The following is a 22566-nucleotide window of genomic DNA, read 5'->3' as shown; positions in this document are numbered from 1 at the left end:
AAAAAAAAAAAAAAAAAAAAAAAAAAAAAAAAAAAATCCATACTGTTTAATTAAGATAGCAGATTAAATCAAACCCAGAGTCTTTTTCTCCTATCCAACAAATCAAGCTAAATTGTGAAACTGCTTTTATGTAAGAGCATTGTCTGTGATTCAGGGTAAAAAGTTAAAACTTCCAACCCTATTGCATCTCCTGAAGTTAGGAAGAAGGTACCAAATTTATCTGATGTTCTATAAACATTTCTGTATATTAATCAAACCTCTTTAGTAACTTAAATAGTATTAGATAAGATTTTAGATAAAAGCTAAAATAAGATTTTCATATATTAAACAGCAGGGCCAGCAGGAGGGCGAATTCTCAGTTTTCCACTACCTCACTGTTTCCGGACTCATATCATTATCTTTTGTTTGTAAGGTGTGATACCATAAGGTATAACACACGCACACATGTACTCCTAGTTCATGGGGTTTTCTGGAGTAGCGTTCAGTGAACTTATTGTAGCCATTTCTTGATAGCTAATTTAGAGTGAGTTGCCATGTTTTTGCCCTGAGTTGTTCTTACTTCTTTGAAGGAATTGAGTAGACTGGCTGGACAGATTCGAAGGTTGTATGGTTCAAACAAAAAAGCTGACAGGCCATTTTGGATCTGCCTCACTGGATTCACAATAGACAGTCCCCTTTATGAAGAGTGTGTGAGGATGAATGATGGATTTTCTAGTTACCTGGTAAGTCTCTTTTTGCATATTATTTGAATTGTCATCTGAAAAGTTTTTGTGGGTAATAGTATTTTTTTTTTTTACTTTTTCATATATATGATGTTATATTTTCAGTACTGAAGTCTAAAAAGTTCAGAACCTCTCATTAGGTCTTACATTTAACATTTTTTCTCATCCTCCTACTGCATTGGCAAAGTACTATTTATTACCAGAGTCTAGGACTATATTTTGTATCCTGTATATTTTATGCTAGACTGTATACTCCAGGAATATTTTTGGGAAATGCCATGACTCCTTTCTTGTTCTCATTAATGGTGAATTGGGAAACATGAGTTTTGGGGGAAGAGAAAGAATCCTTTTAGAGGTAATGCAAATTTAAGATAAGTTTTAGGGAGTACTAGGGTACTTTTCACCTCTCTTTACGATCTCATACATTTAGTGATACATATACATGCAAGAATCCAGATGAGTTTCTCAGAAATGTCGCTGAAAATGCCCAGTGTGTTTGCATTGTGTAGCTGAGACTGAGCAGTTGTGGCCTTCCCCAGGAAGGTCCACGGAAGATGAATGTGAAGGGTGCATTGCGCGGGGCTGCACAGCCAGCTGTTTTGCTGTTACTGTCTTCACAGTCTCTCTTGCAGTGCAGCTAGTTCCAGTTTTCTTCTATGTACTTTTTACAATGATTATTTTACAGAAGCCAAACAGTTCCTTTTACAGGTCCACATAGTTCCCTTACTTTCCTGTCTTCTTGCCTTTCTTAGGTGATTCCCTCAGTTTTGAGTTCTTCTCCTTTTTTGTATGTCAGTATTATCTCTTGAGGCCGGGCACGGTGGCTCACGCCTGTAATCCTAGCACTTTGGGAGGCTGAGGCAGGTGGATTGTTTGAGCTCAGGAGTTCAAGACTAGCCTAGGCAATATGGCAAAACCCCACCTCTACTAAAAATACAAACATTAGCTGGGTGCAGTGGTGCATGCCTGTAGTCCCAGCTACTCAGGAGGCTGAGGCTGGAGGATCACTTGAACCTGAGAGGCAGAGGTTGCAGTGAGCCTAGATGTGCCACGGCACTCCAGCCTGGGTGACAGAGCCAGACCCGGTTTTTTTTTATTTAAAAAAAAAAAAAAATCTCCTTTCAGAAACCCAGTTCCAGCATTTCCTTCCCCAGAAGGTCATCCTGATGTTGTTACTCCCTCATCGGTAGTCCCGGAGCATGCTCCCCGTACCTCTGTCAGAACCCCACATCGCTGTCTCATTTCAAATAGGTTTGAATGTCTGTGTCTACTTTCCCTCCTAAGTACTTTCTGAGAAGCAGCTGTCAATCTGTCACACATGCAGTTCCTTGATAAACCTAGAGCCGTGCCTGATAGAAACTCGAAGCCCAGTAACTAGTTGTTGAACTTTGAGCATTTTTTTTTTTTTAGACAGGCTAGAGTGCAGTGGCATGATCTTGGCTCTCTGCAACCTTCGCCTCCTGGGCTCAAGCCGTCCTCGCATCTCAGACTCCTAAGTATTATAACTGGGACTACAGGCACATGCCACCATGCCTGGCTAATTGTTTTGTATTTTTAGTAGAGACTGGGTTTCACTATGTTGCCCAGGCTGGTCTTGAACTTGTGAGCTCAAGTGATCCTCCTGCCTCAGCCTCCCAAAGTGTTGGGATTATAGGCATGAGCCACCCCACCCGGCCGTGAGCTGTTTTAACATTGGACTGTTTGCATTTCCAGCTAGATATAAAAGAAGAAGACTGCTTTAGTTTATTTCCTCTGGAAACCCTTGTGTACCTGACTCCTGACTCGGAACATGGTATGTAGTTGAATGCATGGATTCGTATAGCCCATTGTTCCTAACACTGTGTTTTATTATTCTCTGTGGCAGAATTTATTAAAGCCCCTCAAGAAGGACACCCCTTCTCCCCAAAAAAAAGTAATGCACATGAGCTGCCCTCCTCTTATGGGCAGGTGCCTTGCTGGATGCTTTGATATGTCTTACTGTGGCTCACAGCTGCACAGACTTAGGGTTTCCATCCTCATCCGGTCCTTGTGTACTGCCTGCCAGTCTTTCCCAGTATTCTTGGTCAGCTGTCCCACTAGCCCTTCTTGGATCAACGTTAGATCTATTTTTTCCTAGAAAATCATTCATTTCACGTAATTTTTAAATATATTGGTATTCAGTTGATCATAGTATTCTCATATAATTATTTCACATTCTTCTGTAGTTTTAATTTTGTTTCCTTTCTGAATCTAATGTTGATTTGGGTCTGCTACCCTTTTTCGTGATTAGCTATGCCAACAGTTTGTCTGTTTTACTGGCCATTTTAGAAGTTGAGCAAGGCCGGACGTGGTGGCTCAAGCCTGTAATCCCAGCACTTTGGGAGGCCGAGATGGGCGGATCACGAGGTCAGGAGATCGAGACCATCCTGGCTAACATGGTGAAACCCCGTCTCTACTAAAAAATACAAAAAACTAGCCGGGCGAGGTGGTGGGTGCCTGTAGTCCCAGCTACTCGGGAGGCTGAGGCAGGAGAATGGCGTGAACCCGGGAGGCGGAGCTTGCAGTGAGCTGAGATCCGGCCACTGCACTCCAGCCTGGGCGACAGAGCGAGACTCTGTCTCCCAAAAAAAAAAAAAAAAAAAAAAAAGTTGAGCAAGTTTCTTTTGTTTTCTATTGAATTTCTTTTGTTTTCTTTTGAATTTTTGTTTTCTATTGAATTTCTTTTGTTTTCTATTGAATTTCTACTTTTATTGTTAATAATTCTTTCATTTTGCTTTCTTTGGATTTAGAAATTATAAAACAGATTTGATCTCATTGGCTTCATTTTTTCATTAGCTCTTGAAGATGTTGATCTAAACAAAGTTTACATCCTTGGTGGGCTTGTGGATGAAAGCATTCAGAAGGTAAGTATACATTTCAGCCCCAACATCTGTGTTTTAAAAAGCAGTGCTTACTTTTAGAGGCATGTGCTCTGTCATAATCTCATCTAGAGGATCTAAGAACTCAGAGGGAATAGGAAGAAAGCCATCCCCTGGAGGTTGGCCCTCTAGCTGGTGAAGTTCCCTCTCTCCTCATGAGCAATGTCAGCAAAATCAAGAGTTGGGAACTGGACTGGGCACTGTTTGGTAATTACATAAATAGCCATTGTTGAGCTTCTCTCTACAGTTCTGCAAGGATAACTCTGATCTTGACAAGTAAGTATCGACTCAAGATTCTTACTGGCTGTTTGTTCTTTGAGAGAGTAGTTTGCTTCTTCTCACGTTGACCTCTCTGCTGAAATAGACTTATCCCAAAACTTCAAACTCCTAGAATTATCCACATTTTTTTCTGTTGGAGTTTTAGAGGAATAATTGGGGTGTCACTGGAATTTTGAAATATGTTTCTTTTATATAGCTATTTGTCAAGATAAGTTTGTTTATATTTACTAATTAACATATTACAGAGATAATAAGTTAAATAGTAAAGATTAATATATAAATATAAAAGAGTAGAGTGAAAAATAAGTCTTTTTCCTACCTTTGTCTTCCAATTCCCCTCCTCTGAGGCAACCAATGTCAAGTTTTCTTGTTTATCCTTCTTGAGACATTATATGATCACAAAATATGTGTGGGTATATTTTATATATATGTAGATGTGTGCTATCTACTTGTTTCTGTATATATGAGATGTACATATATTTAGCACAGATGATAGGTTAATTAAATTTATTTTAAAAACATTAGTGTTCCATGACTCCATAGTGATCATCTAAAAAACAAGCAGGGGCTGCTTACAGAAGAATGCCAGCTAATAAGAAATGCATAATAGAATTAGAAAATCATCATTTTGTCACTCCTAATATAATCATTGACTCAGACAATTGAAAGAAAGGTTGTGGAGGAACTGGCTATTTACATGGTCTCAAAGTATCACCCTACAGATAACAAAGGCAAAGATTTACCACTACAATAAAGCATTCTGGTGGTCACTATCTTATCCAAACTTGATCAAACTTAGTATCACCCATAGAGGTACAATCCCTGCCTCCTGAGGTGAAGTATTCTTGCCAGAAAATGTTTTTTCTTTTTTCCTTTTGAAACAGGGCCTTGCTCTGTTGCCCAGGCTAGAGTGCAGTGGAGTGATCATGGCTTACTGCAGCCTCGAACTCCTGGGCTCAAGCAATCCTCCCACCACCTCAGCCTCCTGAGTAGCTAGGACTACAGGCCCATGCCACCACACCTAGCTAGTTTTTAATTTATTTTTTTGAGACATGGTCTCACTCTGTTGCCCAGGCTGGAGTACAGTGGTGTGATCATGGCTCACTGCAGCCTCAATCTCATGGGCTCATTCGAACCACCTGCCTCAGCCTCCTGGGTAGCTGAGACTACAGGTATGTGCCACCATGCCCAGCTAATTTTTATATTTTTTGTAGAGACAGGGTCTCGCCATGTTTCCCAGGCTGGTCTTGAACTCCTGGACTCAAGCAATCTACTCAGCCTCCCAAAGTGCTGGGATTACAGGCATGAGTCACTGTGCCTGGCCTAGTTTTTGAATTTTTTTGTAGAGACAGGGTCTCACTTCATTGCCCAGACTGGTCTCAAACTCCTGGACTCAAGGAATCCTCCTGCCTCAGCCTCCCAAATTGCTGGGATACAGGTGTGAGCCACTGTGCCCAACCTCATTTTTAAATTTTTTTGTAGAGACAGCGTCTCACTGTGTCCAGCCTTGAACTCTTGAACTTAAGCAATCTCCCATCTCAGCCTCCCAGAGTGCTGGGATTACAGGTGTGAACCCTCTCACCTGGCCCAGAAAATGGTTAAGCTGAATTTAATCATGAGGAAACAGACAAATCAGAATGTGGGACATTCTGCAAAACAACTGGACTGGACTTAACTGAGGCAGGAGGCTGTTTTAGATTAAAAGAGGTTCGTCCAGGCACAGTGGCTCATGTCTGTAATGCCAGCAGTTAGGGAGGACAAGGCAGGAGGATCACTTGAGGCCAGGAGTTTGGGACCAGCCTGGGCAACACAGTGAGAACCTATCTCTACAAAACAATTAGGAAAAGAAAAAACGGTTAAAAAACTGTAATGGCCAAATGCAGCATGTGAGCCTGTTTGAATTCTGTATTGAGAGGAAAGCTTTATAAAAGACAGTTTGGGGAGAGTTGAGCAGATTTTAATATAGATTGTGTATTAAGTGAAATTAGAGATTTATTAAAAAGTTTCTTTGAAGTGAAAATGGTATTGTGGTAAGGTAGGAGAATGTCATTGTTCTTAGATGCATGCTTAAGTATTTAGTGAAGAAGTATTGTGATGTCTGCAGCTTACTTTCAAATGGTTCGGCAAATTATTTTCTGAGACAAGGTCTTGCTCTGTCATCCAGGCCGAGTGAGGTGGTGCAATCATAGCTCACTGCAACCTCGAACTTCTGGTCTCAAGCAATCCTCCTGTCTCAGCCTCCTGAGTACCTAGGACTGTAGGCGCATGCGACCATGGCCAGCTATGTTTTTTTGTTTTTGTTTTTGTTTTTGTATTTTTGTTAGAGATGAAGTCTCTTGATGTTGCTCAGGCTGGTCTTGAACTCCAGGTCGCAAGCAATCCTTCTGCCTCAGCCTCCCAAAACACTGGGATTGCAGGCATGAACCACCTTGTCCAGTCCAAAATATGTATTTATATACAGAGAGAAAAAAATGCAAAATATTAACAACTGGTGAGTCTAGATTACAGGAATGAATATTGATTGTATTATTGTTTTGAACTTTTCTTAGGTTTGAAATATTTCAAAGTAAAAAGTTTGGGCCGGGCGTGGTGGCTCATGCCTGTAATCCCAGCCCTTTGGGAGGCCAAGTTGGGAAGATCACAAGGTCAAGAGATCGAGACCATCCTGGCCAACATGGTGAAACCCTGTCTCTACTAAAAATATAAAAATTAGCCAGGCATGGTGTGTGCCTGTAATCCTAGCTACTCGGGAGGCTGAGGCAGGAGAATCTCTTGAACCGGGGAGGCAGAGGTTGCAGTGAGCCGAAATTACGTCACTGCACTCCAGCCCAATGACAAAGCAAGACTCTGTCTCAAAAAAAAAAAAAAAGTTTTGGAGGGCTGGAGGACTACTTGAACCCAGGAGTTAGAGGCTGCAGAGAACTGTGGTCACACTACTGCACTCCAGCCTGGGTGATGCAACACAGTGAGACCCTGTCTCTAAAAAATAATAATAATAATTAATTAAAAGTTTATTAGTCTTACCTGCAGCAGGGTAACAGCCCCCCCTTCTTTTTTTGAGACAGGGCCTTGCTCTGCTGCCTAGGCTGGAGTGCAGTGGCACAATCACAGCTCACTCCAGCCTCAACCTCCCAGGCTCAATTGATCCCCCTACCTCAGCTTCCCAAGTAGCGGGGACCACAGGTGGGTGCTACCAAGCCCAGCTAATTTTTTGTTGAGTTGGGGTTTCACCATATGGCCCATGCTGGTGTCAAACTCCTGGACTCAAGTTACCCACCTGCCTCAACCTCCCAAAGTGCTGAGATTGCAGGCACGAGCCACGGTGCCTGGCCAACAGTCCCTTTTTTGAGGCAGCTAAGTTCAGAGGGTCAGTGAGAAGTGCCTGACTTATAGATGTGCAGTTTTAACATGTTGTGTTATCTGTCCACCTGTAAACTGAAAAATAACGGGAAGATTCGTGAGATGTTTAGAACTTTTTGGTTGTTATTGGAGTTTGGCTTCTTCATAGAAATAAGCTAAGAACAACATTTCTTCAAGGAGATTCATTTTATTATGAATCATTGTGCAAAGAACATAAACTAAATTGTAAGCTCTTCTAGGGCAACACCCAAATATCCTACTAATTTTGAATTCTATACTCTAGTTCAAAGTGATGATAAAGGAATGACTTTTTATAAAACGTATCATAGCTCATATATGCAAAGGAGTTTTATCCTTTCAGTTAAGTCCTTATCAGAGTTGCATCTCTTAACAACATTTTTGGAAGTTCTCTCTTAAAATTTTGTTTCATGTGAGTGAGAGGCAGGTGTCAGCACCAAAAAGGTATTAGGCCCACTTCACTCTATTCCACCTGGTTAGACCACACTCATAATGGCCAGTCAGTTATGGGACTGTAAACAAAATAATATTGACTAGCTTAGAACAAGTTCAGAAGAACTTGCCCTGAATGATGAAGGGACTTGAAACTAAGTCATAGTCAAAGAAGAGTTGACAGAACTGAGGTTACAATCTGGAGACCAGAGGATTCCTAGGGGCATGATCACTGCCTTCAGGTTTGTGAATGGCCATCTTACTTGCATAGTCTGGCCTTGGGGGAATAGACCTAGGATGAATGAGTGGAAGTCTCAGAGAAAACAGAGAATTTGGCTCAAGATCAGTAAGAATTTCTTATCAGCTGGTACTATCAAAGTTGGGTGGGTTGTCCCAGGATTCATGAACTCCCTGTCACAAGAGCTGTTCATTGAGTGGCCACATGGCCTCTTGGAGGAGAAGTCATAGAGAATAGACAGATACTGGATGGGTGGTTAGAGCAAGATAGTTCACTATTGAGACCGCTTCCAAGCCTTGGCATGTTAATTATCCCAGTAATCTGAACCTTTCTCTTTAATCCTGAAATCTTAGGTGGAAAATGTTTCCTGTGCTTCTTACAAGGCAGCAATGTAATTTGACTGAGTCAAGACTCAGTCTGAGGGACTTCATGACTGAGGAACATGTTATAAAGGGACATCAGTTTCTGTATTTCGCCACTAAATGGCCTCAAGTGGATGGACTTGTTGTGACTCCTTTTTGCAGTTTTCAGAGCCCTTCCTTTTGATACAGCGTCTCCTCTGTCACCCAGGCTGGAGTGCAGTGGTGCAATCACAGCTCATTGCAGCCTTGACATGTCCCAGGCTCAAGTGATTGTCCAACTTCAGCCTCCAGAGTAACTGGGACTACAGGCACACACCAGCACACCCTGTTAATTTTTTTTTTTTTTTTTTTTGTAGAGACAGGGTCTCCCTATGTTGCCCAGGCTGGTCTTGAACTCCTGGGCTCAAGCAGTCCTCTGGCCTTGGCCTCAAAGTGTTGTGTGAGCCACTGCACCTGGCCCCTTTCTTTTAATTGGGCTGTCTGTTCTCACACCTTAATGCCACTTGTTGCAGTGGTGCACCTGTCTTGAATCTTGTCTACCTTTTCTCTTGATGCTGCCTTTTGGCAATGGGCTGGAAGTTCCAGACATCCAGAATTGGGTCTTACTGAGTTAGGGCTCAGAATGGGCTCTGAATGATTCAACTTCTTGGGCCTTTTGATGTCTGCTGTAGCTGCCTCTTTTGCTTATTTCCCTCTTGGTTCTAAGTGGTAGTGAGTGGAGGACTGTGGGTAAGTGACCCCCCAAAAGTAAGATATTGTCACATAAGCTCTTGAGACAGTTAACTCATTATCTGCAGTTTCTTCCATTCCACAATAGCGTACTTAGTTGTAAAGCTGTATTACATTGAGAATATACTCATGGATAATTTTTATAAGAAAAAGATTTGACTGTATTTACAGAAGGTGACATTTCAAAAGGCCTGGGAGTACTCTGTCAAGACCGCACGCTTGCCAATCCAGGAATACATGGTCAGAAACCAGAATGGGAAAAACTATCATTCAGAGATCCTGGCCATCAATCAAGGTACTTCTTACACGGCCCCCATCCAGCATGTGTGAGTTCTGGTGCTGCTGCTTTGCACTGTGTTTAAGTGGCCTTTGAGTCAGTCTCCTCTGTGACTAATGTGCTTGGACTTTATTGCATGCACTTCGTGACACATATTCTGGCCATCAAGAGGCATTCTTTGTTTTCTTCCTTGTCACCAACTATGTTAAAGACAGTTGAAATTGTCCTCTTGGCCAGGCGCAGTGGCTCACGCCTTTAATCCTAGCACTTTGGGAGGCTGAGGTGGGCGGATCACCTGAGGTTAGGAGTTTGAAACCAGCCTGGCCAACATGGTGAAATTCCATCTCTACTAAAATACAAAAATTAGTCAGGCATGGTGGCACGCGCCTGTAATCCCAGCTACTTGGGAGGCTGAGGCAGGAGAACCGCTTGAACCTGGGAGGTGGAGGTTGCAGTGAGCCACGATAACACCACTGCACTCCAGCCTGGGTGACAGAGTGATACTCTGTCTCAAAAACAAAAACAAAAAAAGCTGGGTGCGGTGGCTGATGCCTGTAATCCCAGCACTTTGGGAGGCTGAGGCAGGCGGATCACCTGAGGTTGGGAGGTCGAGACCAGCCTGACCAATGTGGAGAAACCCCGTCTCTACTAAAAATACAAAATTAGCCAGGTGTAATGGCACATGCCTGTAATCCCAGCTACTTGGGAGGCTGAGGCAGGAGAAGTGCTTGAACCTGGGAGGCGGAGGTTGTGGTGAGCTGAGATCGTGCCATTGCACTCCAGCCTGAGCAACAAGAGAGAGAGAGAGAGAGAGAGGGAAGGGGTGGGAGGGAGGGAGAGAGAGAGTAAGAAGAAGGAGGAGGATGAGGAGGAGGAGGAGGAGAAGGAGACGAAGAAAAGAAATTGTGCCCTTGACCTAGAATGCCCTGCTTTTAACCTCTCACTGACCATTGAATTCCTGTTTGATCTTCAGGGTTCAGTTCAGGAACATCTTGGCTTCCTTCCCCATCCCAGGCCATGGCAGGGCCCTTCTGTGTTCCCATTTTACTGTGTTCCTTTCTGTTACTCCCTACAGGCCTGTATCTTTCAGAGTAGGTTGAGGTCCTTGAGAGTAAGCAGAGCTTGTGTCCTTGCCCCTCTCCCCGCAGGACCTTAGTACCACATATGGTGCAGAATAGGTTCAATGAAATATTACAGAACATCCTTTTCATTTCATTTACTCGTCCTTTTTTTCCTCTGTGTGGTCACTGTGTTTTCTGTTTACTCTCTAACAGTGTTTGATATCCTGTCGACTTACTTAGAGACTCGCAACTGGCCTGAAGCATTGAAGAAAGGAGTTACTTCAGGAAAAGGCTATGTTCTTCGGAACTCAGTGGAATGATGGGCCTAAGATTGCAGGTGCGTGGCCAGGCGTGGTGGCTCACGCCTTAATGCCAACACTTTGATAGACCGAGGTAGGCAGATCACCTGAGGTCAGGAGTTCAAGACCAGCATGGCCAACGTGGTGAAACCTGTCTCTACTGGAAATACAAAAATTAGCCAGGTGTGATGGCATGCACCTGTAGTCCCAGCTACTTGGGAGGCTGAGGTGGGAGAATCACTTGAACTCGGGAGGTGGAGGTTGTAGTGAGCCGAGATTTCGCCACTACATTTCAGCCGGGGTGACAAGAGTGACAGAGCAAGACTCCATTTCAAAAAAAAAAAAAAAAATTGCAGCTGCAGGAGTGAGGTGCTGGAGTTACTTTGACCAAAGAGCAGAGCAGAGGGTGGCAATGGCACATAATTGCCTTTGCATGACATCTTCTCAGAGCTTCACAGTAAGCTAATGCCCGGGACCGCATTTAATGCTTTTTAATTTCCCATAGTGCCTGGCTCACAGGAAGTGCCCAGATAAGTAATAAAAAGTTAATGTGGTGAGCGCAGTGGCTCATGCCTGTAATCCCAGCACTTTGGAAGGCTAAGGCGGGCAGATCACAAGGTCAGGAGTTCCAGACCAGCCTGGCCAATATGGTGAAATTACCCTGTCTCTACTAAAAATGCAAAAATTAGCTGGCACAGTGGCGCGTGCCTGTAGTCTTAGCTACTCGAGAGGCTGAGGCAGGAGAATCACTTGAACCTGCGAGGCGGAGGTTGCAGGGAGCCGAGATCGTGCCGCTGCACTCCAACCTGGGCGACAGAGCAAGACTCTGTCTCAAGAAAAAAACATTTTATGTAACAAGGAATTAGCCTCAAAACCACATGGGTTTGGATGTGCTAATTGAACTGTTGTGTATCTATTTGTGAGAGACCTCTTGAAATTGTTTAAATGGTTATATCAAGAGTTTAATATTCACTAAACTGGCATCATAAAATTGGATGACTTTCTCCATACTTGTCTGATCATGCTCATCGTCTCCCAGCTCTGTAATAAGCTTTGCAGGATCCAGCCTGTTCTGACTGATCCCTACTGAGTCCCCATAGCATTTTGTTCCCTCCTGTGGCTCTTACCCTGTGGAGTATGTACATGGAGGACTTCTCTTCCTAATGGCAGAATCCTAACAGGACAGATCTGTGTACCTATCTTTCTATCCTCTCTGAGCCTGGTACCAACTAGATTCTTCATATATATTTGTAACAGATGAAATTGTAAAGCAAACACAGTATTGATAAAAGTCTGTCTTGAAAATGGCTAGAAAGTGTTACATTTTGACACATGAGCATGTTAGATAACCTGCTTATTACACAAATCTCATGTTCCTTATGTCCCAGTTGGACATATTTGCTTCAGTTACTCTGACAGTCTGGGTTAGGTAACTTGCTAGTTAAGCAGCTAGCAAATTCAGGAAATGCATTCAATAACTCAAAAGAACCAAAAGATTACTTCTCTGCTCTGTCCCCTCCCCTTCACAATTTCATTCCTAAGGAACTGTGGTCACCTAATAAATTACACCAGTATCTTTATTTAAAAACTGGCCAGACAGTTCATCATAAAAGATATGCGACCAACCTAAGTACCCATCAACCAATGAATGGATAAAATGTGGTGTGTGTGTGTGTGTGTGTGTGTGTGTATATATATATATATATGTAAAATACATATATAGGATATATATGTGTATATATATATATATATATCCTATGGAATATTACTCAGCTATAAAAAAGAACCAAGTGTCTTTTGCAGCAACTTGGATAGTATTAGAAGCTGTTCTTAGTGAAGTAACTCAAGAATGGAAAACCAAATACCAAATGTTCTCACTTGTAAGTGGGAGCTAAGCTACAGGTAAGCACACAGAGTGGTGTAAGACACCGGAGACCCAGAAGGGGAAAGGGGAAGGATAAAAAAACGACATATTGGGTACAATATATAGTACTTAGGTGACTGGTACACCTCAGACTTCACCACTATACAATTCATCCACGTAACCCAAAACCACTTGTAGCCCTAAAAGCTACTGAAGTGAAAAATCTGCTCAAGGCCGGGCACGGTGGCTCAAGCCTGTAATCCCAGCACTTTTTGGGAGGCCGAGACGGGCAGATCATGAGGTCAGGAGATCGAGACCATCCTGGCTAACACGGTGAAACCCCGTCTCTACTAAAAATACAAAAACTAGCTGGGCGAGGTGGCGGGCGCCTGTAGTATCAGCTACTCGGGAGGCTGAGGCAAGAGAATGGCGTAAACCTGGGAGGCGGCGCTTGCAGTGAGCTGAGATCTGGCCACTGCACTCCAGTCCGGGCTACACAGCAAGACTCCGCCTCAAAAAAAAAAACTGCTCAGTCCTCAGAAAACATCATTAGGAACACATAAAGCTGCTTGGTCTTTACAACATATAAACAATGAGTTCTATAATCTCTTTCATCCAAAAAGGACTTTCTATGGATAGGCTTCAGGGGATCTGTATCTCACATATTCTCAAAGAGGTCTAGAAACCAAGAATCACTGATGTGGATCGCCCGGCAGTCTTTTTACCTTTAAAGGTTTTGGTTAATATACTAAATAGCATAGAAGAGTTTTCTATGCTTAGCTCCTAGGAAATGATTTTAGCAAAATAAGACTTGGCCAGATTCAGAAATCCTCATTATTTATATAATAATAAACTATATCAAAATATATCAAATATACTACATCAAAAATATCCTATAACATGAAATATGTGACTAATGAATTTTTAATGGAAGTTGTGAAATGTATCATGCTGTTTGAAGTAGACAAAAGTATATTACAAAGTAGTATATAAGCTATAATATAATTTCAATTTGATGAACATACAGAGAATGTAGGCCAAGTTAAATTCTGTGCCTCCGTTTCAATTATGAGGATAAGTGTCTTCTGCAGTTAGTAAGAATAAAGGAGTTAATCCATGCAAAACACAATACTTGGTAAATGGAAAACACACAGTATTTCATTGTTATATACTAACTCCCTGAATAATGGGACTACAGGTGACATTTTTGCTGCTTTATACTTTTCATGTAGTCTGCGTTTCCTCTGGTGAACCTGGCTTACTATTATAATCAGAAAATTATTATTTTACTGCTGACTTCCAGTTAATTATGGAAGCTGTAGCAATACTAAGGGAGTTAACTCCAAATAAACCATAATACTGGTTTTTAGTAAACTTTATTGTACAGAAACAAAAAATATGATTTTGCAATGATTTTCTCTCTAAAGCATGGGTGAAAACCAGTAACTTACTTATAAAAATACTTTAGGACTCTGATAATACATACATACATTCACACCTTATCTTCTGAGTATTTAAATGGGGAGAGGTTCAACTGAAAAAAGTATTCCCCAGGAAACCCATAGTTTTTTGCATCAACTGACCTGTAAAAAAGTCCACCTCTATCAACTTTCTGCCAATCTGGAGAAGATCTGTTTTCTTTGATCTGACGTCATGTGTTCACAAGCTTCTAAAATGTTTGCCAAAATTAAAGTCTGCTGGATGGTTTTTGCCTTAACCCATATTCTTCCATTCATTCCAAATACTATCTCCAGTGGATAGAGTTTTCCCACTTCCTGTATGATTTCACAGTCTGGAGCTAATAGCCTAGTGGGAAGAGAAAAGGAAATGAAATTTAATAAAGCGGCGAAAGTGTGTCCGGAGTCTCCTTTAGAATGTGATTCCTTTTCTGAGCAGTTCTCCATAGTTGTTCAACACGAACAAGGCACATAATGACATTTGCTGCCTCTTCCAAGAAACTTTACAATGTTCAAAGGTATATCAGAGATCACAGAGGTGGGCTATCCCTTATGAAGAAGTCAAACTCTCTAGGTTACCAACTTTGCAAAAAATGTAAAAGTCATTCCACTAGATCGTTAGAGCACTTTAATTCTAGACTGAGAATCATAACTTTGTTTGTTACCTACAGTGCTAAAAGACACTTTAAACTTACTTTCCTGACCATATTATTCTCTTGCATTAAATTCAGTACTTGGAGAGGAACATGGGCTCTTTCAAACCGTAAGGGTGGTGCTTGGTTAATAACATGTTTCTTGGTTAATAGCATGCTTCTCTGATGTCCAAACTTAATTCTCCAGATCTTTAGGATATGTAGCAAGGAGAGGCATACAAGATAGCTCTGAACTTCACGGGCTCTAGGAGTAAAGCCCCTGAATATGGCATAGCTTTGGGTGGGTAAATTTCTAAACACCAAAAAGAGAATCTGCCTCAGTGGGAACTATTAAACTTACCAGGACCAAGTGTCAGAAGCCTTCTGTGAATGGCTACATAACCTTGAACATCACGATCTAAGCTATGTGTGACCCCCATAATTAGAAAAATTTGATAATTCTGTACAACTGCAGACTGCATCTATATTCAAGTGACTCAGAACAGGGGAAAGGCCAGTTTTCACATTTGGGCTGAGTCAACTAAGGAACAGGCCTGGGAGGGAAGACATGAATACAGAGTAAGAGCTTAAAGCATGAAGTATTAGCCCACCAGAAGCTACACAGCCAAACACATCTGAATTTGATATGTTTCCAAGAAGATAGGATTAAATTCATGAGTTTCCAAATGTGTTACAATGGATATTGATTTTTAACTTTGAGGAGAAATTTAAATGTTACAAATAATCTGAATCCTGGAGATTAACCAACTTTCCAAGAATGTGTAATTATAAAAGAAGGCAGGCAAGGCAGCAGACATCAGGACTTACTTTCTAATTAAGCCCAGAGTCACTTTAAAAAGCAGACCATCCTGTCCAATGACACCCATTCCATTGGCTCGTCCACAGCTGTCAATACAGACCATCTCTGGTTCCATGTCTTTATTAGCAACCACAAATTGGCCATAGATGAGATCTCCAACCTACAATGATATTAAAAACCAGTTCATTTCCTCTCAGCAAACTACTCTACAGGTTCTTTCTCACAGGCATCAATGCCAGCCACCTACAGTTCTGTGGCTAAGGGACTGACTGTACTACAGGATTCCCACAGTCACTTTGAAGTTGAGTCTTGGGGAAAAAAAAGGAACACATGTATCATTCCCTTTCACCAACCAGGAAATCACAGACGAGGAGCCATCTCAAGGCCAGAGAACACCTCTAGGAGCACTGTCCAATATGGTAGGTAGCCAATTGTTTAAACTTACATTTAAATTAATTAAAATTAGATATTTAAAATTAATTTCCTGAGTTGCATTAGCCACATTTCAAGTGCTCAACAGCTTGTGGCTACTATACTAATCAGTGCAGATACAAAACAGCATCACTGTAGAAAGTTATGTTAGGTGGCACTACCCTAGAGAATTACAGATTTACAGAGAGAGGAACTCTGGCATGCAAATTATTCAAAGCAAAGCAAAACAATAATTCACTGACACTTCTCCCTGCAAGATTTACTTAAAAACCTCATAGAGCTAAACTTCAAAGGGATGAAACTGAGGAAATGGAGAGTGAACTCAATTCTGTTCACTCAACAAAACATTAAGTACCCACTGTTTGTTGGTGACTATGTACATAAACTAGAGAGGAACAAAACATTCTCTGCTTTTCAGAAGCATTTAGTCTTGGAGGGCAGTGGGGAGGTACATATAAACAAACCTCAGTCGAGGCTAAATCCAGTAAGTGCTAGAGCAAAAATATGAGAAAAGTCACAACTGGGGATGGCTTTACAGAGGTGGTCGTGTTTAGCCTAGGTCTCAAAGGATGAGAATGTGTTCCACAGGCTGCGAAGGGATAGTGCAATCAAGACAAAGGGAACAGCATGTGCAAAGGAATAAGGGCAGGAAATTGAGTCTAATGGCGTTTGGTGTGATTCGAGTATGGCTGTATGAAGGATATAATTAGGGATGAGGAAAGACACCTGGAGTGTAATGCCAAGGAATTCTGTGGATTTTGGAGAGTCTTGTTTTTCCTTTTCGAGAAAGTAACCGTGTTAGGATGTCAGCTCTCAAAACCCTGGATGGTGAGGTAAAAGCCTGGAGGCAAGGATTAATGAAGAAGTGACTGAGACCAGTCAAGAGGGAACTAAAGCCTGAATTTGCAAAGTGGAGATAAAGGGATGGACATGCCAAAAATCAGAGACAGACTCAAATAGGATAAAATAGGATTAAGCAAATAAATTTGCATGAGAAGTAAATGAGAACAGGCAAAGAAATCACTAAATTTCGGGCTGGATAGACAAGAAGCATGTGGCTATGCTACCTGAAAAACCCAACCTAAGGTAACAGTATTACTCCTCTATCAGCTCCTAGGACCTACAGCCAGGAGGGATGGATAGCTGATCATGTCAATTTGCACCACCTGTCCCTCCTCTAAGCCTACAGCTGACATCCTTGTCCCAAGGATATGGACATAACAAATAATGGTGATGACAGATACAACCTTTCAACTCAGTAGAAATGAAACATCCCAAGAACAAATGTAGCCAATGTAAAATAAATTGTAAATGTTAAAAAAAAAAAAAAAAATTGTGGCTCTGATCCTGCAGCATCTGAAGAAACTCTTGGAGCCTGGGGCAATTATATACATGCTGAAAGATCTAGGTCATGCTTTGGAGACAATTCAGGTAGCCTTCTGGATATCTGAGTGTTCTAGGGAATGTATGTTTCTTACTTTGAAACCAAAGGCTCCCATAATTACCTGCACATTTGGTCTGTTTCTTTTAGTTGCACCTTCAAATGACAAGTAAGACAAAGAAGCTGGCTCACTCCCTCCAACATCAACTTTGAATATATCTCCAGATTTAGCTGTCACTATGCCAATCACATGGTCTCCTTTCACTGGAACATACTACAAAAGGAAATAGAATGAGAAAACAGCCATAAATGACAAGCTATCATTGGAAGATACCTTCAGCAAGTCCTTCGTGGTTACTTTATTGTCATTAAAGAGAATTCTGATCATATGCCACTTTCGGTAAAAGGAAAATCACATCAAAAAGTGTCAGGTGTGCAGCTTCTGGTAGTCTGTTAATTGAGTCCAAACCCCACTATCTCTTCGGCACCCCAACCAGTAAGTCCCTAGCTTTGTGGCATAAGTTCAGTGGCAAAGGAATCCTTACAAACAAGGAAGCCCATTCCATAAACAATTTTTTCTATACGAAAGTTCTTACCTGTTCTAGGAGAAATTAACTCCCTATGACATCCACTCATTGAGCCTGGTCCTGCCCTCTGAGACTTCAATGGGCAAGCCTGCTGCTCCCTGACGTTTGGGGTTTTGAAGACTATAATCATGACTCACGGTCTCCAAACGTTTTCTCTCCTGGTCGCCCTTCTCAGGCTATGTTCCTATTGTTCACGGTCCCTCTAAAGGACATGCAGAAGTGGGCACAAGACTACGGTGGCTCTAGGTTTGCCTGAACAACAGAGGGCCTCAGGATCCCATCCCTTCTTCTTTTGGGAGGTCTTCTCAAACCAGGGCTATCACTCTCACGGCCGCACCACCCCTCCAGAGTCCTAGCTCACCCGCTTCTGCTGAGAGTCCACCCAGTAAACACCGCCGCCGCTGCCACTGCCAGGCTCCTTGTGACGGAGGCGGCCGCACTTGGTGACCAGCAGGCGGTCCCCACAGCGCCGCAAGCCCGGGCCGCATACAACGCGCACCCGCGAGCGCGCTCCAGCATTCAGGCTCAACGGTCGCTCCCCGGCACCGCCAGGGCCTTCCGCGTCCTCCTGCTCCGGCAGGAGCAGCTCCTCACCCGGGAGCACCACCTGACCTAGTACTGTGCGTGCAGCGCGCGCCCTGCTGCCGGCGAGATATTCAGCCGCAACAGACACAGGTCCGGCCATCGCGGGCGCCACCAAACACCGTTTCCGGTGCCCTCCTTCCGCTTCCGCTCTGCTTCCAACACCCGCCCTTGAGGACTTTCCGTTTCCGGCAGTAGCGGTCCAAGGTGACAGTGATTGTGTCTGTAGCCGACCACCTATCTTACAGCCTGGCCGCGGGTCGGTATGAGAACTGCGCAACTTGATCCATCAAGAAGCCTCCACTTTCAGTGTCTCGGGTCGCGTGTTTTGTGACCGGTCGCATCGTGGGGATACGAGATGCTCCCACTTAAGAGTTTCCTGGGATCTCTGGAAGCTGAGCAGAGGGCCTTTGAAAACTGGACTCTGGGGCCGGGCGCGGTGGCTCACGCCTGTAATCCCAGCAGTTTGGGAGGCCGAGGCGGGTGGATCATTTGAGGTCAGGAGTTCAAGACCAGCCTGGCCACCATGGTGAAACCCTGTCTCTACTAAAAATACAAAAATTAGCCGGGCGTGATGGCATGCACCTGTCATCCCAGCTACTCAGGAGGCTGAGGCAGGAGAATCACTTGAACCTAGGAGGCGGAGGTTGCGGTGAGCCGAGGTGGCGCCACTGTACTCCAGTATGGACGACAGAGTGAGACCCTGTTAAACAAACAAACAAAAAAGAAAGAAAAAAGAAAATCGGACGCTAGGTGGGCTTACGGACCCTTCTTTCCGACTCTGCCCTCAGAAGAGTGGCTCATCTTTTAACAGGGAAAGTACTTTTTTTCAAAATAAATAAAACCTTCTTAGTTGTTAGAGATCTAGTCACATTTAGAAAACACAGAGAAAAATAAAATAAGGAAATAAACGATGTCTTTATTCTTGCCCGTTTTTCTCCCTTGCTACGTGGTGGTTCTGATTCTTTAGAGCCCAAGGTGTGGCATGAAATAGGTAATGCCTGATGAATGAACGAATGTATTCCTTTGGTGTGTATTTCTCCCTAGACTTTTTCCCCCTGCAAATATACATATTTCACATGCTTGCGATAGCCCTACATGGCCTGGAATATAAGTAACTCAAATTTCCCTGGAGCACACTTAGTTGCCCACGTGAGAAGCAGTTGAATTCCAAATCCATAGAGCTTCCAGTCATCTGACTTTTGGTGTTCTGATTTGAAATCACCGTTTTCTCTGTCAACTGGAACCTTAAATTAGTGCTTGATCAGATTCTCCAGCAGTGGTAGAGTTCCCAGGGTCTGGGAGGCCGTGACTGACTGATGGCCTTTAACTGCCCTCCCTTTCTGCTGCTCACCTCTTTGAGGCACCTGCTTCCAATGTAATATATATATATAAAATACATAAAAATATATAAAATATAATATATATATATATTTAGATGGAGTCTTGCTCTGTCACCCAGGCTGGACCATAGTGGCACCATCTTGGCTCACTGCAACCTCTGCCTCCCAGGTTCAAGCGATTCTCCTACCTCAGGCTCTCAAGTAGCTAGGATTACAGAAGTGCACCACCACACCTGGCTAATTTTTGTATTTTTAGTAGAGACAGCGTTTCACCATGCTGGCCAGGCTGGTCTTGAACGCCTGACCTCAAGTGATCGGCCCACTTTGGCCTCCCAAAGTACTGGGATTACAGGCATGAGCAACCATGCCCAGCCGAATTTTTAGATTTTTTAGGATGATTAAGACAGATCATTTCTAACACACCCTCCAAATTTGGCAAACCATTTTCCCCTGGGTATAATAAAAGGCCAACAAATAAAAAGAGCTCCCACCTCCAGGTTAGTTTCCCTGGCAAAAGTGGGAGCTCCTGTGGCAGGGACAGTGTAAATTGTGCCATCTTCCCCACTCCAGAAGTATTCGGTGACCACGCCTGCCTCAATCTTGGCAGGCCCAAGGCCATGGCTCAAGGGCGCTCAAGGACCTCACATTAAGGCCAGGCAAACAGGCAGGTCGGGAAATGTTCTCTGGACTGTCCTTCATACACCCCATGTCGGTAGTGAAGTCTCTGGAAGAAACTTGGCCCAGATCTAGCGGCGGAGCCCTATGAGGCCCACTACCCTGAGGGGACCATACCTGGCGAGCGGTGTAAGCTCTCTTGCAGGTCAACAGCTGAAACAGGGAGGCTGGGAGGAGAGTCTTCTCAGGACCCGAAGGCGGTGGCTGGGCGGGGCTCCACTCTTGAACACCGCCTACCCTGACATGCCCAGAGCGGGTGGGGCGCGCGGGACTGCAGCTTGCCCGCCACGTCGCGAGCAGCCAAGTAGGTGCTTCGCCACCTCGCGGTCTTGCGCCCTGGCGAGAGTGAGCACCCGGACCTGGGCGACGGGAGCCCTAGGGCGCGAACGACTGTCTGGAACCCGGTTTCAAGCCGTCGAGGGCGCGCGAGTCGGTCCTAGGGTCCCATGAGCGGTTCCATGCGCGGTTCGCGTTTTCAAGCAGCGCGTACTTCCTCTCTTGGTTATAGAAGTGGGAAAAGTGCAACGACTGTGGAATGCGGAGGAGGCCGGAGCCCGGTGCAGGCGGCGTGTGCGATTTGCCCTCTGCCGGCCCGTGTGTTTCCTTGCCGATGGCGAGGTAGACTACGCCCGTTCTCTATCAGAGGCTTACGGGTTTTCAGCCAAAGCACTGCTCACCTTTCCAGTGCCTCTGGCCTACGTCTCCCGTTCGGAGTGTAACCAGGCCCCTTGAGATTTAAGTACTTTGGCATTTTTAGTAACAAGTATTGAAAATTCCGTTTGGTGTTTTTTTTTTTTTTTTTTTTTTTCTGTTTTGCTTTGTTTTTTGAGGCCAAGTCTTGCTCTGCCGCTCAGAGTGGAGTGCAGTGGTATGATCTCGGCTTACTGCAACCTCCACCTCCCAAGTTCAGGTGATTCTCTTGGCTCAACTTCCCAAGTAGCTAGGATTACAGGCACGCACCACCAGGACTGGCTAATTTTTGTATTTTTAGTAGAGTGGGGTTTCACCATGTTGGCCAGGCTGGTCTCGAACTCCTGACCTCAAAATGATCTGCAGGCCTCGGCCTCCCAAAGTGCCGGAATTCCAGACGTGAGCCACCACACCCGGCCATGGTGAAAATTCTGATCAGGCCCTTGCTTGCATGCACATAGTAAGCACTCGTGTTTTGCCCAATATCTCTTGTTCCCACAATATAATTATAAACTGCTGATGTCCTGTTTCTTTGTCTAGCAGGAGAGAGAACTTTCAGGATCATGAAAATATTTTGCAGATGGAATGAATGCCATTAAGGACTTTTCGACCAGCTGCTGGCATCTATAAGTCTGGTTGCTCAAAGTTTTATCTGCGACTGTAGAGGCACAGACTTTTCCCCTATCTTCACGGCAACTCTCCCTCCTTTACACCCTACCCCATAAAAACGCCTGCTGTCATCTCTTTGTTAAGCTACAGTTGAGAGATCTTTCTCTTCTGCCTTCTTGCTTTGGCCCAATTGAACAATCCTTTCTCTATCTCCAAGCACCTGTGTCTTAGCATTTGGCTTCAGCTCTGCATCAGGTACATGAGCCTGAATTTGGGGTTACACAACATTAGTATGACACTTGGGGAAATTGCCAAATTGACCTTTGGAAAGGTTGGACCAGAATGTAGCTTTCTGGACTCCTCCCAGAACTTCCTCTTTATAACTAATCTTTGTTAGTTTAGAAGTTGAAAGGTGGCATCTCACGGTTGCTTTTCTTTACGGACTGGTGAGGTTGGGCATGTGTTCCTTTTAACCAACAACACGAGTTGAGTATTTGCTTTCAGCCAGGAATTGAGCTGGGGAGGCGGCTGAGTCCTGGTCCCTGCCCTTGGGGGAGTTCACTGTCTCCCCATGAAGATAGCAAGTGTTAAGGTGGATGCAACAACCTGAATAGAGTGTCAGCCCTGAGGGTACAGAGGATGAAATAGTTACCTCTACAAGGAAGGAAGGCAGGGGTCAGGCTAGGTGTTACAAAGGAAGTGATAATTTGAGGGAACTTTTTTTTTAGTTTACTAGTTTCTAAAATTATAAATGAACTACATGCTAATTTACATACTGAAATTAACGATAAAAGTCCACGAAAGTATTATTAACATCTTT

The 22566-nt window shown here is 43.6% G+C and overlaps 2 protein-coding genes across 9 annotated transcripts in view; one reads left to right on the top strand and one right to left on the bottom strand.

Moving 5' to 3' along the window:
* TRMT10B (tRNA methyltransferase 10B) overlaps positions 1 to 18352 on the top strand; it is a 30277-nt gene extending 11925 nt beyond the window's left edge. The window contains exons 5-10 of one of the 4 annotated variants that reach the window (XM_031934000.1): positions 570 to 722; positions 2436 to 2514; positions 3537 to 3604; positions 9209 to 9332; positions 10589 to 10712; positions 17411 to 18352. In XM_031934000.1, coding sequence (XP_031789860.1) covers positions 570 to 722; positions 2436 to 2514; positions 3537 to 3604; positions 9209 to 9332; positions 10589 to 10695 — 531 coding nt within the window. In that variant the 3' untranslated portion in view covers positions 10696 to 10712; positions 17411 to 18352. Of the gene's footprint in view, positions 1 to 569; positions 723 to 2435; positions 2515 to 3536; positions 3605 to 9208; positions 9364 to 10588; positions 11954 to 17410 lie in introns of those variants that run through there. The other 3 variants (XM_023203143.2, XM_031933999.1, XM_031934001.1) reach the window with 3 other exon arrangements.
* Positions 1 to 18972, bottom strand: part of EXOSC3 (exosome component 3) — a 22061-nt gene extending 3089 nt beyond the window's left edge. For 3 of the 5 annotated variants that reach the window (XR_004228442.1, XM_023203154.1, XM_023203153.2), the window contains exons 1-4: positions 18209 to 18532; positions 17385 to 17534; positions 15456 to 15607; positions 14122 to 14344 (exon numbers count right to left, since the gene is read on the bottom strand). Coding sequence is in view for 4 of the 5 variants with exons in the window: in XM_023203154.1 (XP_023058922.1) it covers positions 14143 to 14344; positions 15456 to 15607; positions 17385 to 17534; positions 18209 to 18532 (828 nt within the window). In the remaining variant the exon portion in view is untranslated. Of the gene's footprint in view, positions 1 to 13895; positions 14345 to 15455; positions 15608 to 17384; positions 17535 to 18208 lie in introns of those variants that run through there. The other 2 variants (XM_023203152.3, XM_023203155.3) reach the window with 2 other exon arrangements.
* Positions 18973 to 22566: the final 3594 nt, after the last annotated feature.

Source organism: Piliocolobus tephrosceles, chromosome 14, assembly GCF_002776525.5.
Source record: "Piliocolobus tephrosceles isolate RC106 chromosome 14, ASM277652v3, whole genome shotgun sequence".
Lineage (NCBI taxonomy): Eukaryota > Metazoa > Chordata > Mammalia > Primates > Cercopithecidae > Piliocolobus > Piliocolobus tephrosceles.
This window is presented reverse-complemented; position numbering and strand designations above follow the sequence as displayed.